Source organism: Eublepharis macularius, chromosome 4 (genome assembly GCF_028583425.1).
Source record: "Eublepharis macularius isolate TG4126 chromosome 4, MPM_Emac_v1.0, whole genome shotgun sequence".
NCBI lineage: Eukaryota > Metazoa > Chordata > Lepidosauria > Squamata > Eublepharidae > Eublepharis > Eublepharis macularius.
Genome location: NC_072793.1, coordinates 80,587,887 through 80,602,569, shown reverse-complemented (window position 1 = coordinate 80,602,569; position 14,683 = coordinate 80,587,887). Strand labels below are relative to the sequence as shown.

At 41.7% G+C, this 14,683-nt stretch overlaps 1 protein-coding gene across 2 annotated transcripts in view; it reads left to right on the top strand.

Moving 5' to 3' along the window:
* The window catches only part of TBC1D9B (TBC1 domain family member 9B), a 57,729-nt gene that overhangs the window by 18,705 nt on the left and 24,341 nt on the right, over window positions 1–14,683 (top strand). For both annotated transcript variants that reach the window (XM_054975813.1, XM_054975812.1), the window contains exons 8-12: window positions 5,809–5,970; window positions 6,413–6,563; window positions 7,076–7,290; window positions 10,477–10,594; window positions 11,963–12,248. In XM_054975813.1, the coding sequence (XP_054831788.1) occupies window positions 5,809–5,970; window positions 6,413–6,563; window positions 7,076–7,290; window positions 10,477–10,594; window positions 11,963–12,248 (932 nt within the window). The remainder of the gene's footprint in view (window positions 1–5,808; window positions 5,971–6,412; window positions 6,564–7,075; window positions 7,291–10,476; window positions 10,595–11,962; window positions 12,249–14,683) is intronic.

The window sequence follows — 14,683 nt, the reverse complement described above, 5'->3', positions numbered from 1 at the left end:
GTCATTCAGAAACTTTAGAGATTCAAGAGGCTTTGTGATGAACAGTAAGATGTCGTCGGCAAATAAACATAGTTTAAAGCTACGGTTATTAACTTCAATGCCTTGAATTCCCCTATCCGTCCTTATTGCCTCTGCCAGAGGCTCTATAGCCAGAGCAAAAAGGATAGGGGATAGGGGACAGCCTTGACACGTGCCTCGGTGGAGGGTGAAGGAGTCGGACGTTATATCATTTAATCTAATTTTCGCATGGGGGCCCTCGTATATTGCTTTAATTATTTGTAAGAATTTAGGACCGAAATTCATTTGGGAGAAAAGTGTTTGCAGGTATGGGATCTCTAGGGTGTCGAAGGCTTTTTCTACGTCCAAAGAGAGGAACATGGTCTGTACATTATAATGTCTACTGAATGCCAGAATATTCAGTGCCTTATAGATATTATCTGAGATGTCTCTATTGGGGATGAAGCCAATCTGATCCGTGCAAACATAATTTCCAATAAAGGAGTTAAGACGGTGTGCAAATATTGAGGTAAAGATTTTGTAATCAACATTTAACAGGGAAATGGGTCTGTAAGATCCAGGGTTCGAAGGATCTTTACCCTCCTTGGGAAGCACGGTGATTATTGCCTCAGACCAGGTTCTAGGGAGGGACCCTGTGGAAAATACATCATTACAGGCCTGCAGTAAGGGTGGGGCTAATACCAGGGCAAATTTTTTATAGAATTCGGCCGGGTATCCGTCCGGTCCCGAGGCCTTGTTCTCCTTTAATTTTTTAATAGAGTCTAATAACTATGTAGTAGAGACTGGGTTATCCATTATTTGGCTATGCGCCAGTGCCAATTTCCGGATGTTTTTGTGGTTTGACAGATAGTTTCTAATTGCCATGTTATCAGGTTTAGTTGAAGTGTATAAGTTCGCATAGAATGTCTTAAACACTCGTAGTATTTCAGGGGATTTAGAGAATACTTGTCCTTTGGAATCTTTTATGAGCCTGATATGCCTATTGATCCTTTTCTCCTTAACCTTCCAGGATATACAGCGTAGCGTCCTAGGGGAGTGATTCCAGTGTTTCTGTTTCAGATACAGAAGGTTTTTCTGAATTTGGTGAGTCTCTAGAGACTCCAAAGCTTTACGCTCGTTTAACAGTTGTTTATAGATTTTTTTGCCACCACTTTCTTTGTGCAGACGTTCCAGTTGGCTGATTTTATCCATTATAAGTTGTTTTTGAAGTCTTTTCTTTTTATTTAGGGCAGCCGACAGGGCTATTAATTGTCCCCTCAGTACAGCCTTTAGAGCATCCCACACTATTTGGGGCGATGTCGTGCCTATCTGGTTGTCTATAAGATATTGAGTGATGTGTTGTTCAATTTTTAATACATTGTCTTCATTTAATATTAGGTTTTTGTTAAAAGTCCAGTGCCTCTCTCTTTCCTGAGGTCTTTCAAGGGATAGTTTACATTCTACCCACGCATGATCCAAGTAGTCTATGTTCCCTATATTAGATAGTTGTACTCTATCAGTTAAGTCTGATGACACCAGAATATAATCAATCCTGGTGTAAATATCGTGGCGGGCCGAGTAATACGTATAGTCTTTGACCAGCTTGTTCATTTCCCTCCAAATATCTACCAGATGGAATTGAGTGAATAGCGCAAGCAGTTTCGTATCCTGATTGGGATTTTGGGGAGTTCTCAGCGGTCTAGAAGTTTTATTGTGGATAGAAGAGGATTTGTCTAAGCTGTAGTTTGCTACATAATTAAAATCCCCCCCCACTACTGCCGGTCCCTCCTGGAAGGTCCTTAATTTTTTCAGAACTTCTTCAGTGAAGTCCAGTTGCTGTGCGTTTGGCGTGTAGATTGTAGCCAGGGTGATTAAGTGCCCATTTAAGTGGCCCTTAACAAACAAGAACCGGCCCCTGGGATCTTTAAGCGAGGCTTTATACACAAATTGAGTCTTTTTGGTCAATAGGATGGCCACCCCTCGCGACTTTGAGGAACCCTTTGCATGGTATTGCATCTGTATCCACGGGGCCCTAAGCTCTGCCTCAAAATTTGCATGCAGGTGGGTTTCCTGGAGTAGGACTATATCTGCATTAAGCTTCGCTAAGTTTGACAGAACTCTCTTCCTCTTCACTAAATTATTTAGTCCCCTCACATTTTGAGAGACAATGTGTAGACCTGGTTGCAATGCCATCTTAAGAAGGAAAAGTCAGATTAGCAGGGGTGATCCTTGGAGAGATGTCGAATATTATCGATCAGGGATTGTATACGTCTAGCCCTCTAGGAGGTGTGTTGGAAGTTCTTGCCCAGTATCCTATGGAAGGTTGGAGTAGGACGGATAGAAATGTCCTAAGTACCAAGTAAGGAGTCGATATGCAGGTGCACTAAGATTCAGATATGGAAATCACTGTCTAGTACAAATCAATTAATCAAACAATCAGAAGTTCATTACCTTAAAAGCATTCATACAATGAGTTCATGGTTAAAAATAAGAGCCCTAGCATACAACATAAATTCAGCAGGGTACTGAGGGTGAAAATCAAGTTGATATGGTAACAATATATAGTAGTTAATCAAACCTCTTTGTCTCTTTGAGAGCGTTGACAATCAGACTGTCAGTGAGCAGAATCTAGAACTGTGTAACTCAAATATGCTGCTATGTTACCTCTCCCTGATGATCGATGCACTGGATATCAGTTAATCCTGGGTATTCAATAAGTTATTTAGTTGATCAGAAATTAATTAAGATTCTCCCTTTTATTAATCTAAATAGAAGCGAATTGACCCAATGGATTTATCTCTAATTCCTAACCACTAACTTGCCTTAACCGTCTATATCAACTATATACAACAAGCACCTAGCACTTTACTAAACTATTTATTTTTCTAAAGGGTTGTAAAGAGAAAATTTTTTTATACACACACACACACACACACACACACACACACACACACACACACACACACACACACACACACACACGTATAACAAGCTTGCCTGACAAGAGATGCACTGGGTTTCAATAAATCTTGGGTATTCAATAGATTATTCAATTGATTAGAAATTAATTAAGATTCTCTGTTTTATTAGCCTAAGTAGGAGCGAACCGACCTAATGAATTTATCTCTAATATCTAACCACTAACTTGCCTTAGCTGTTTATATTAACTATATATAACAAGCGCCGAGCACTTTACTATTGTATTTATTTTCCTAAAGGATTTTGAGAAAAAAGAAAATTATATTTATATACAAGTATAACAAGTTTGCACTAATCAAGTAGTTAGTTCTTCAACGTATTGAGAACAAGTAAGAGCTAAACAGTCCTAAGCAGCCTCGCAGATGGATTCTGTAACGAGGCTGCTGCAATAAAACAGTAAGGAGGACTGTCTGTGGAAAGGGCAAATAGGGAAGCAGCCCTTTCAATCCCACCTCAACCACCCCCATCTGTTTGGAGAACAATAAGATAGGGACGTTCTAACACAGCATACTAAGCCACCTATCTTATATATGGAATCAGATGTCCTGAACGGGTATTTTACTGTTTTTCTGAGGAGACATCGGAGGGCTCCGCTTTCTCTTTTGAGAGCCGGTATCTGTCTCCATGGCAACCTCTATGCCCAGATCATGAAGGAGGCGAAGGCCGTCCTCAGGAGTGGAGATCAACTGTTGCTTGTCGTTCACCTTGAGTCGCAGCATCGAATATCGGGTCCAACCGTACTCTATACGGGCATTTCTAAGTTCTTCAGTTACGCGCTTGAACTGCCTTCTCTGTTCTAGGATCTCCGTCGGCAGATCTGTGTAAACGCTAATCCGCCCTCCCTTGTAGGATAGGAATTTTCGCGCCCTTGCCGTCTCAAGCGTTATCTTCCTTATTCTCCAGTCTGCAAAGACAGCCACAACGTCCCTGGGACCTTTTCTCTTTTCCGGATTTCTGGGGCCCACTCTATAGGCTTTGGTTAGAGACATTACAGGGAATTCCTTCAGTTGCAGCTCTGCCGCCAGCCAGCCCGCCAAAAAGCTAGGGAGATCCGTATCTATAGCGGCATTCTCCTCTATCCCCCTAAATTTCAAGTTAGAGCCCCGCATTTGGATTTCCATGTCTAGAATCTTGTTTTGGATACGGTTATTTTCTCATTGCAGGGAGCGGACCTCCTCCCTCAAGGCAGCATTTTGATGAAGAGCCTGGTCTGATTTTAAGACGGCAGAGTCCATAACTATCTTAAGGTCACTTATCTGCTGAGATAGTGGCTCCATCAAGTGAGAAATTTTGTCAGAAAAGCTCAGTTCAAGCTCTTGCAGTAGGGCTTTCAACGCTGGGTCGTATGAGATTGTTTGCGTTTTTCGCGCCTCAGCATTAGTCACAGCGGCCGCCATGTTATTGCTTGCTCCTTCCCCCTCTCCCTCCGCACCTTCAGACTGCGATGTTGGGAAGTAGCTCTGCAAACTTTTCACTGCCTTATTACTCTGCTTCTTTGAGGATAAGTCATGCTTACCCTTCATGCTAAGGTGTGTAGAACGTTTTTTGGAACCGATTAATGGGGTTTTGAGGCGGGAGTGAAGCGGAGCTCCGGCTTCAGGCGTCCATTCCTCTCGGTGCCGACGCCACGCCCCCTGCCCTAATACTTTTGATGAGGCAGGTAGTGGCTGTCTGTACAGTGCTAGGAAAAAGGAACACCTGACAGCTATCATCCCACCTACACATTAAGTGCAGTGGGACCTCAGTCATCAAGCCATCCACTGTAAATTCCAGCATGGTATTTATATAAGTTCTTTGGAGTTCTGCATGAGGAACTTTTTGAACTCCTTTAAAGGTTTTAAATCAGGATCCTATCCTTGCAGCAATTACAACAGCCAGATGAGTGCTAAATACCATAAAAACCAAGTTGCATCTTGAAGGTCAATACAGTGTTCTGCAGAAATTAGGTGCTGGTACTGCCTTCTGTGTGGTATAATTATAATGAGACCAAGAAATAGGAATAGCACAAATGAGATGTGCATAGAACACAACTACTGCTGTTCAGAAGCTTTCCATACTTCACATGCCCTATTTGTCTCCTATCACTCTCGTTCCTTAGGGAATATTCTCCCAAAGCAGTATAAGTAGATGCTTCAAGATATGCATATTTCTCATGTATGGGGACCAGCATCTTTCTCTGCATTCCAAGGTAGTTGCCCCTTCTACTAAGATACCAGCACATTATGCAGCCTTCTTTACTAGTGCTCCTCTGAAAGAAGTCTACAGGACTGCCACATTGGCTTCAGTTCCCTCCTTCGTAAGAATGCAAGCACTTTGTCCAAAACAGTATTCAGAATGTGGGTGCTTCAACAAATCCTCCTTCCTCCATAACAGAGATATCTCTCCAGGAGAGTTACAGCTATTCTACATCCCTCACAAGGATATATATTTTCATTGATGTAGAGCAAAACATTGGACCTCTTGTGAGGATTTCTTCCTGTCAATAAAATGGAGGATATCCTCACCCACCAGTGATTTCTGTAGAGTGGTTCTTTGCTTACTCCCATTTCAAGACAGAGTTCCTTGGGGAAGTCCTCTGTTACCTTTTTTCTTTCTACGCCAAAACGGTTTTTTTTTACTAAGTAATACCCTGTACAAGTCTGTGCTGTTCCATATTTGACTTGGAGGAGCTTTTCCCAACAAAAGAGGAAAGACTCTGCCTAATTAGCCTAGCTCTGCCTGTGAAGCCAACAGCAGGATTAACTCTCAAGGTTACCTTTCATTTGACCAGTGAGAAGAAACCCTCACAGTGATCACAATGTTTTGTTTTCAGTTTGTATTTCTGTTTTTTAGGAAACTCCAGAGCTATCTCCCAGCAGTCCTCTTGAACTCAGTCCTGCCTCTCCTTTTGATAATCAGCTGGCTAATTTTTGCACAGATAAAGTGCCAACTGCGTCCCAGGGATTACTTAAACTGTTTGGGACCAACCCCGAGAATATCTCTGCATCGCACTGGGTAAATTATCAGCTCTTTTTATCAATTGGGAAAAAATGACTTTTTATTGTTTGTTGTTTCATTAAATATTAACATGAACAATAAAAATACTATGTAAAACTGCATCTTATAGAAACCAACTGATAATTATTAGATAATATACCATTGCATATAATTAAACAGCAATTGTTTAGTTGCAATAATTCCACTGATCCTTAGGTATCTTTAAAGGCTAATTTCAGATAGTTCATGTGTTGTGCTATGTTGGTGTCTTGCATGCCATTCTTTACTAAAGTTGCCCATGCAAAGCAAAACACATTTTAAATGCAAACTAATAGAAGAGATTCCTGTTAATATATTATTTACAAGGCAAAGCATACTACATGGGAGTAGACTTAAAATCCTGAGACTTAATCAACAGATGTTTCCAGTAATTTGATTCTAATAATGTTTTCCTCTCTAGGCAAAGGAGAAGATGAAGGAGGAATCATGGAATATTCATTTCTTTGAATATGGGAGAGGAATGTGTATGTATCGCACAGCCAAGACCCGTGAACTAGTGCTAAAGGGGATCCCAGAAAATCTTCGTGGAGAGCTCTGGCTCCTGTTTTCAGGTGAGCAGTCATGTTGTGCATTTCTAAATGATAAGTAATTGTAGTTTTTTATATACTTTATTTATTTTCTTTACAAAATGTATATTCTGCCTATTATAGGCCTTTGATGGTTGTTAACAAAATTGAAAAGTATACATCATTAAAACACATACCACCAAATACATAAAAGCTACCCAAAAGGCCCACAGAGACAGTGCGAGTCTTACCTTTTGAGGGATGGAGTTCCAGAATCTGGGAACAGTGGCAAGAAAAGCCCTCCTGAAGGTCCCATTCAATGCACATTTGTTAATATTTGTTTCGACAGGAAGATGCCATTCTTTGGTCTCAAGAGTTGAGCAGGTTGATAAAGGTGGAGGCAGTCCTTTAGGTACTCTGGACCTTTGTAGAACTTCGTCATTGCAACATACTGGTTTTAAAGGTTCATTCTGGCATGTCTTAATAAACAGCAAGGGGGCAGTCCCCCCAGATCATGGGACATTAATAAGAAAGCTATTTTTTTTGTATCTTTGTAGGGGCCTGGAATGAGATGGTCACTCATCCTGGATACTATGCAGACTTGGTGGAACAGTCAGTGGGAAAGTACAGTCTTGCTACAGAGGAAATTGAAAGAGACCTGCATCGTTCCATGCCAGAGCATCCTGCCTTCCAGAATGAGCTGGGAATTGCTGCTCTTCGAAGGGTATTAACAGCATATGCTTTTCGGAATCCCACCATTGGATATTGCCAGGTAAGAAAGAAAAATCAGACTATTTACTGGTGTGATGGCATGAGGAATCCTGGTTGAAAAGTCATTTCTGAATAATCCTGTTAACAGACCTTAGTTATTTAGATTAGGGATGTTTGCTTCAGGTTACAGATCCAGGTTTTTAACCTATATTGGGCCTGATTCGGGATGTTTTGGCATTCCTGAATCAGCCTCAGCATTGCTGAAGTGATTCAAGAATGCCGAAGCAAAGCTTACTGACGCATTTCGGAACCTTTTGTTAAGCTTCGGGTAACGCAGAAGCAGTCTTTCTCTTGCCGTTCCTAAGGAGCGCCAAGAGGAAATAGTGCTTCCGCTGCTAGTGGAGCTATCTAGGTGGCTGGGGATGGTACTTCGCAAGCAAAATGCACCATATTTGCAGGGGACCTACTCCTACCTGTCCACTCAAGACCCCCCAAGTTTCAGGAAGATTGGACTTCAGGGGGGCCATGTTATCGCCCTCTGAAGAAGGTGCCCCTATCCATCACCGATCTCCATTGTTCTCTCTTGGGAAAATTGGGGGAGGTTCCTAGGTAGCTGGGGGTGGCATTTTGCAAGCAAAATGTACCAAACCTGCAGGGGACCCTCTCCTAACCCTCCTCTGACGACCACCCAAGTTTCAGGAAGATTGGACTTCAGGAGGCCATGTTATGGCCCCCAAAGAAGGTGCCTCTATCCACCACCAATCTCCATTGTTCCCTATGAGGACCAACCTTCACATCAGAAAATCACACTAAGAGAAATTTAATTTAAAATATGCAAAACCAATATGAAGCAAGGGACACTCTTGCAACTAGAAGTAAACTGAAGACCCCCACTAGATAACCAAACTGATGCAAGGGGAACAACTTCACACCAGAGAATCACCAGAGAATCATAATAAGAAAAATTCCTCCTCCCTCCAAAGAGAAAAAAATCACTCTCAAACAAGTCTCCATTGTTCCCTATGGGGTCCCCTAGGGGGGCTTTATAGGTGGCTGGGGTTGGCATTTTGCAAGCAAAATGGACCTGGACTTGACTGGACCTGATGACTGTACCTGGAGGAGACTGGTTTAAGAGTGATTTTTTTTCTCTTTGGGGGGAGGGGGAATTTTTCTTAGTGTGGTTCTCTGTTGTGAAGTGGTGCCGCTTTGAGATTTGGGTTTTCCTGGATTTTTTTCCTGCTTCGGGGTTACACACCCCTAATTTAGATGTTACACCTACACATTGGGTTGGATCCAGACTAAATTTTCCAATAACACAATGGAACTTGCTTGCCTCTCCTGGCCCATTGAAGCCAATTGATCTCAATAAAATGCTGCTATGGGTATTAGGGGACCCTGAGGGATAACATGCAAGGCAGGCTGTAGAAAGAAGGAAGAACTGGTAGAAATTGCCAGTTTAGTCTAAATCTAGCCCATCCCCTGCACTTTGAACATCTTTCCCTCAGCTGGGCCCTGCACATCCTTATTTAATAAGTTTTGGCAAGGGCGCACACAAGAGAAGTTTTCTGTCTCTTTAGTTTCTACAGACCATTGTAACCAGATTGTTTCTTTCTATATTGAGTGTGTTCATCTGTTGACTTCTCCCTAATGCATGCCTGTCTACATATTTTAAGCCACTAGCAAGATCACACTAGCATGTGAGGGAGAAACAGAAGCTGATGATCTGGTTTTGGGAATGGCTGGTATTTATTTATTTAAAATATTTCTATGCCGCCTCTTCAGAGTCCTGTTCGAGGAGGGTTACAATTTAAAAACACAGTATAAAACACAAGCAATTAAAAAAAACACAACCCATTAAACATAAGCAACACAAAAACTATCCATAAAACAGCAGACTATTACAAAGGTGACAGATAAACCCCTAATTAAAACCTAGGTAAAAAGATTTATTTTAGCCTGGCACCAAAAAGAAAGTAAAATAGGTGCCATCCAAGCCTGAAAGGGGGGTGGCATTCCAAAGGCAAGGTGCTGCCACATAAAATTGTCTCTAGTTACCACTTGCCTCACATCTGAAGGTGGGGGCACAGAGTAGGACTTGAGAGGCAGAACTCATCTTGCAGGCTGGATAATGTGGGAGGAGATGGTTCTTCGGGTACCCTGGCTCCAAGCTGTTTATAGCTTTAAAAGCCCAGATTGTGCCTGCAGACAGATGAGTATCCAGTGTAGATCTTTCAGCAGCCCTCAACCATCCCATTACTTTCTTCAGGTACCTATTCAGGATATTTACAGACCCATCTGGCTTAGCTGTTAAGGAGAAATACAGCTGGATGTCATCTGCATATCGGAGGCACCTCACTCCAAATCCCCAGATGATCTCTCCCAGAGCTTCCACGTAGATGTTAAATAGCATGAGGAATAAAATGGAATCCTGTGGGACCCCATAGCATAAATGACTTGGGGTCAAACAGCATTTCCCCACACCGCTTGGTTTCTGGGTTGTCAGAGAAGTTACTTGGGTAGAGAGCCTTGCTTGGCAGAAATATGCACTGCCTCTCACCCTGCCCCTTTTCCCAAAGCCAGTGTGGTATAGAAGTTAGAGTGTTGGACTAGGATCTTGGAAACCCAAGCGCAAATCTTCACTCTGCTATGGAAGCTTGCATGGTGACTTTGGGCCAGTCACACACTCTCAGCCTAATCTACCTCAGAGGATTGTTGTGAGGATGAAATGAAGGAGAGAGGGATTATGTAAGACACTTTGTGTCCCCATTGGGGAGAAAGGCAGGGTATAAATGAAGTAAATAAATAAATAAATAAATAAATAAAGCCAATTTCTGGGTTGGTAGGGGAATTGCTGGGTGGAGACTCCCAGTTAGCACAGATAAGGGCCATCATCATATTCTGGTAAGATGCTCAGTTTTCTTCTTTTTTTCAGCATTCTGGGAAGCTCTAGAAGAGAGGGAGGAAGTGGTGGCACCGTGAGTTAGGAGTGAGGGCCTCCCCTTTCTTGTTGCAGCTTAAATGTGAAATTTCATAGGCATTTTCTAATAAAAGCACAATATGAGATGTGTGAAGTGGAGGGTGTGGTTCTGACTAAAATATTTGCTTCTATCCTTTATAATTTGACTGATGAATCTATGACAAGCTAAATTATAGTGAATTATTGCTTTCTTAAATGTGTTTCTGACCTACTATGGATTCCTCTCTTTCTACATGTGTTGTGTGTATGTGCCTGACTTCCTGCTGGCAGGCCATGAACATTGTGACGTCAGTATTACTTCTGTACTGTAATGAGGAAGAAGCTTTCTGGCTTCTTGTGGCCTTGTGTGAGAGGATGCTACCAGATTACTACAACACCAGAGTGGTTGGTAAGCTTTCACCTGTTTATCCTTGGAAGCTAGGATTAGTTAGTGCAAAGCATTGAAAGAGAGAAGAAAATATTTATGAACTACTGAACAGCTAATACTGTCCTTTGAATAGAAAGTATAAACATGTTGGAAGCTTTGGACTTATAAAATCACCATAATTTTGTGTAAGATTTTGTTCAGATATTATAGAGTGATAGGGAATCAAACAAGTCTTGTCCATGGCTTTGTGATGAATATAGGACTGTAGTTGAATATTACTAAACGGTATACAGAATACCCTTAGAATTAAGTCTTTGTTTCAGTTTCTTATGGCATTATTTATTGCTGACAAACACACTTCTGGACAGCTGCACATAATGCTTTTGCTCCCAGATAAATCTAAAACCAATTATTTAAGTAACGGAACTAGACAATAATTGTAAATTAAAAAACCTTAAGAAATTTTCTTTGGTTCTAGAAGCTAGCCCAGAAATTTAGGAGCCAGATGCATTTTTCAGGCTTCAGAGTTTAATATTTTAATGATCATATTTTATAATAATTGCTACCCACAAAACCTAATCCTAATCTTTTCACAGTTTTCCATAATTTTATTAAACCTATGACAAAAGTGTTGTATTAAAACTATGACTAAAGTGCGCGTAACCCTGATTGTCGTCTACAGAAGAAACATCTAATCCTAGCCAAATTTCTCCTCAATTTCTCATAATTCCATTATTGGTTTTAAAAGTCCCATTTGATTGAATATTAAACCAGTATAGAAAGCAGCCAGAAATGACTTCATCTACCATTACTGCATGGTGTAAAGTTAACATATAAACAAGCAATGACAAGGACTTTGTGTGCATTCATTTTATATCATATAGCAAAACAATCTGATATGAAATGATAAATAAGATTTGTTCTTCCGTTGCTGAGAGATGTAACAATAAAATCACTCCTGAAAATACTAGGGTTTACAGTGAAATTTCTAGGTGTAGTGATAATCTGGCAGTTGGGATTTGCCAGGCACTGAAATAAAACAATGTGTGAATCCCTTTTGAAAGCAAACTAGTGCAGAGGGATGAATTCACAGATACTTGTCCATCACTTTCTGATGACAACCTCAACTGGCTTCAGTGAGCAAAGTAATCATGCCAACTAAACATTGCAGCCAGAGCATTTAAGTTTTATGTCACCCAAAATCACTTCCTGAAGAAGAATAACTTACAATAGAGATATCTTGAAACATTTATATGTAAACTCATCCCAAGACAAACCAGTTTTTACCTGAAGCTTGTTTAACTCTAGCCTTCCCCACCTCTGTAATATGAGTGTGTTTTGTACTGTAACATCCATAATGCTGTTCCTCTGTCTCTGTTATTCGTTCAGGTGCATTGGTAGACCAGGGCATCTTTGAGGAGCTCACGCGGGACTGTCTCCCCCAGTTGTCTGAGAAGATGCAGGATCTAGGCGTCATTTCTAGCATATCGCTTTCTTGGTTTCTCACCCTCTTCCTCAGTGTTATGCCTTTTGAAAGTGCTGTTGTCATTGTTGACTGCTTCTTCTATGAAGGCATTAAGGTCATCTTGCAGGTATCTCTGGCCATCTTGGATGCCAACATGGAGAAGCTGCTAAACTGTTGTGATGAAGGCGAGGCTATGACTGTGCTCGGCCGGTAATCTTTGTTGTTGTTCTTCAGTGTTAAATTTATTGCAAGAGTTTTGTTAATTATTGCTATTAACTCTTCCTTCTTAACTCTGGCTAGTAACTGTAGCTTCTAGCTTCCTCAATATCAGTTGCGTGGGAGGAAGGAACTACATACATTACTAGGGCAATAAACTTAATTCTGCCAAAGATACTGTGCTTCAGTGTATTCATGGAATATATCAACATAGGAAGTCAAGTGCAGAGAGATCTGTTGTAATTGCAGTTCCATTAGCAGAACTGAATTTTACCACCTCATACAACAGCCTGCTAAACCCCCCAAAATGGCTGCTCCTGGAGGTGAGGGGATTCTCAGAAGCAGCATGGAAAGTGAAGTGGTAGGAGTCTGCAGTGAGAGGAAGAAATCAACAAAATGATCCCTCCTCCCCCTGAAATGATCTTTGGATCCAACCTTGTTTTCTTGTCAAAAATAGGCAACTTAAATTTCATCATACTGTGGCTTGTTTGTGGTTTCTTTAGAGCACAAATGCACCTAATTTTTTGGTTGGGAAAGAGCTAGTCTGGGCACTGGAGATTCACCCTGAGCCATGACCTGGGCACTATCTCCTCAAGGCATATGTGAATATGACACTGATGCTTGGCAGGAGCAAGGGGGCGCTTAAAATGGTCTGCCCATGGAGACAAATGGATTTGGCTGGCCTTCAGAATGCCTTGTGTGACTTTAAGATCCCAGCTGATGACCTTGTTGAGACCACAGTAGATGCCCAGAATAAGAAGCTCCTGGAAACTATTGAGATAGTGGCCTCCTATCAGTCTCTCTGACCCTCAAGATGGAATCTAGCACCTTGGTTTACTATGGAACTGGGTGCCTTGAAGAAGGTAGGGAGACATCTGGAACACTGCTGGTGCAAAATACTCACTGACTCCTACAGACAATGCTGCGGAACTTACAGTTAGACCTGTGAGGTGGTGATTACTGTGGCAAAGAAATCCTACTATGATGCTACTGTTGCAGCACCCACCTTGCACCCAGCTCTGCTGTTTAAAGTAGCTCACCACTTGTTGACTCCAAAGTATGAACCTTTAAACTCTGAGGAATTGACAATTAGTAGTGACACCTTTGCAAAGTTCCTTGCAGAGGTGGTGGTGGACAGTACCCTCAAGTCATAGCTGGCTTATGGCGACCCCTGGTGGAGTTTTCATGGCAAGAGACTAACAGAGGTGGTTTGACATTGCCTGCCTCTGCAACCCTGGTCTTCTTTGGAGGTCTCCCATTCAATTACTAACCGAGGCCAACAGTCTCCCAGTCTCCAATGTGCCCTTCATGTGCAAAATGATAGAAGAAGTGGCTGCAGGGCAACCTTCATGGATAAATCATCAGCCCTAGACCCCTTTCAGATTTGTTTCTGGCCAGGCTATGGGATGGAGACAGTACTAGTGCCCTAGTAGATTACCTCCATCCAAATGTAATCAAAGGCTGTGCTGCTTTTACTAGGTTTATTGGCAGCCTATGACATCCCATTGAGATGCTTGGAAGTAGATATAAGGATTAAGGAATATACTTCGGATTGGCTTCAATCATTCCTTATGGACCGAACTCAAAAGTTTGCTGTAGGGGACAAGCTGTTTACAGTGTAGGACCTGCCTTTGGGGTTCCACAAGGTTCAATCTTGTCCTCCATTCTGTTCAATTTCTACATGAAGCCCTTAGGAGATATCATTTGAGGTTTTCGAATAAGTTACCATCAATATGCTGATGATGCTCAACTCTACATTTTTTTAAATTGAAATTACCTGGTGCAATATAGGGTCTCTGAACCAATGGGGTCCAGTTGTCTCTCTACAGGACTGATTCTGTATCTAGTTTTATTGTTGGAGAAGCAAGCTGATGCAGCTACAAAAAAGGCTTCTACCAACTTCACTTAACTCAGAAGTGACTCAGCTGACCTGGCCATGTGGATCCATGCTAGGTTTATCTTGAGGCTACAATACTAAAATGCATTCTATATGGGTCTGCCCTGAAGGACAACTCAGAAACTACAATTCATACAAAACACCACAGTGTAGCTACTATCAGATGTTAAACAGGGTCTGCAGATTACTTCTACTCTGCAGTCACTCTGTTGTTTACCGATCAGTCACTAGGCTCAGTTCAAGGCTTTCACTATCACTAGGCCTTTCATGGCCTTGGACCCAAGTAACTACAGAAGTGCCTCTCCTGCTATGTTCTGGTACGACAGCTTCAACCATCAAAGCAAAGCCTTCTGAAGGTGCTACCTACAAACATGAAAAATCAGCAACTGACCATTCATAGCATTCTCTGTGGTGGTTCCCACATTATGGAATGGTCTGCCTGAGACTATTAGGAAGGCCCCTGTGCTTCTGTCATTTTGTGAAATGTACAAAACAGAATTGTTCGGTTGGATATTCTTGTAGATGAGTAGAG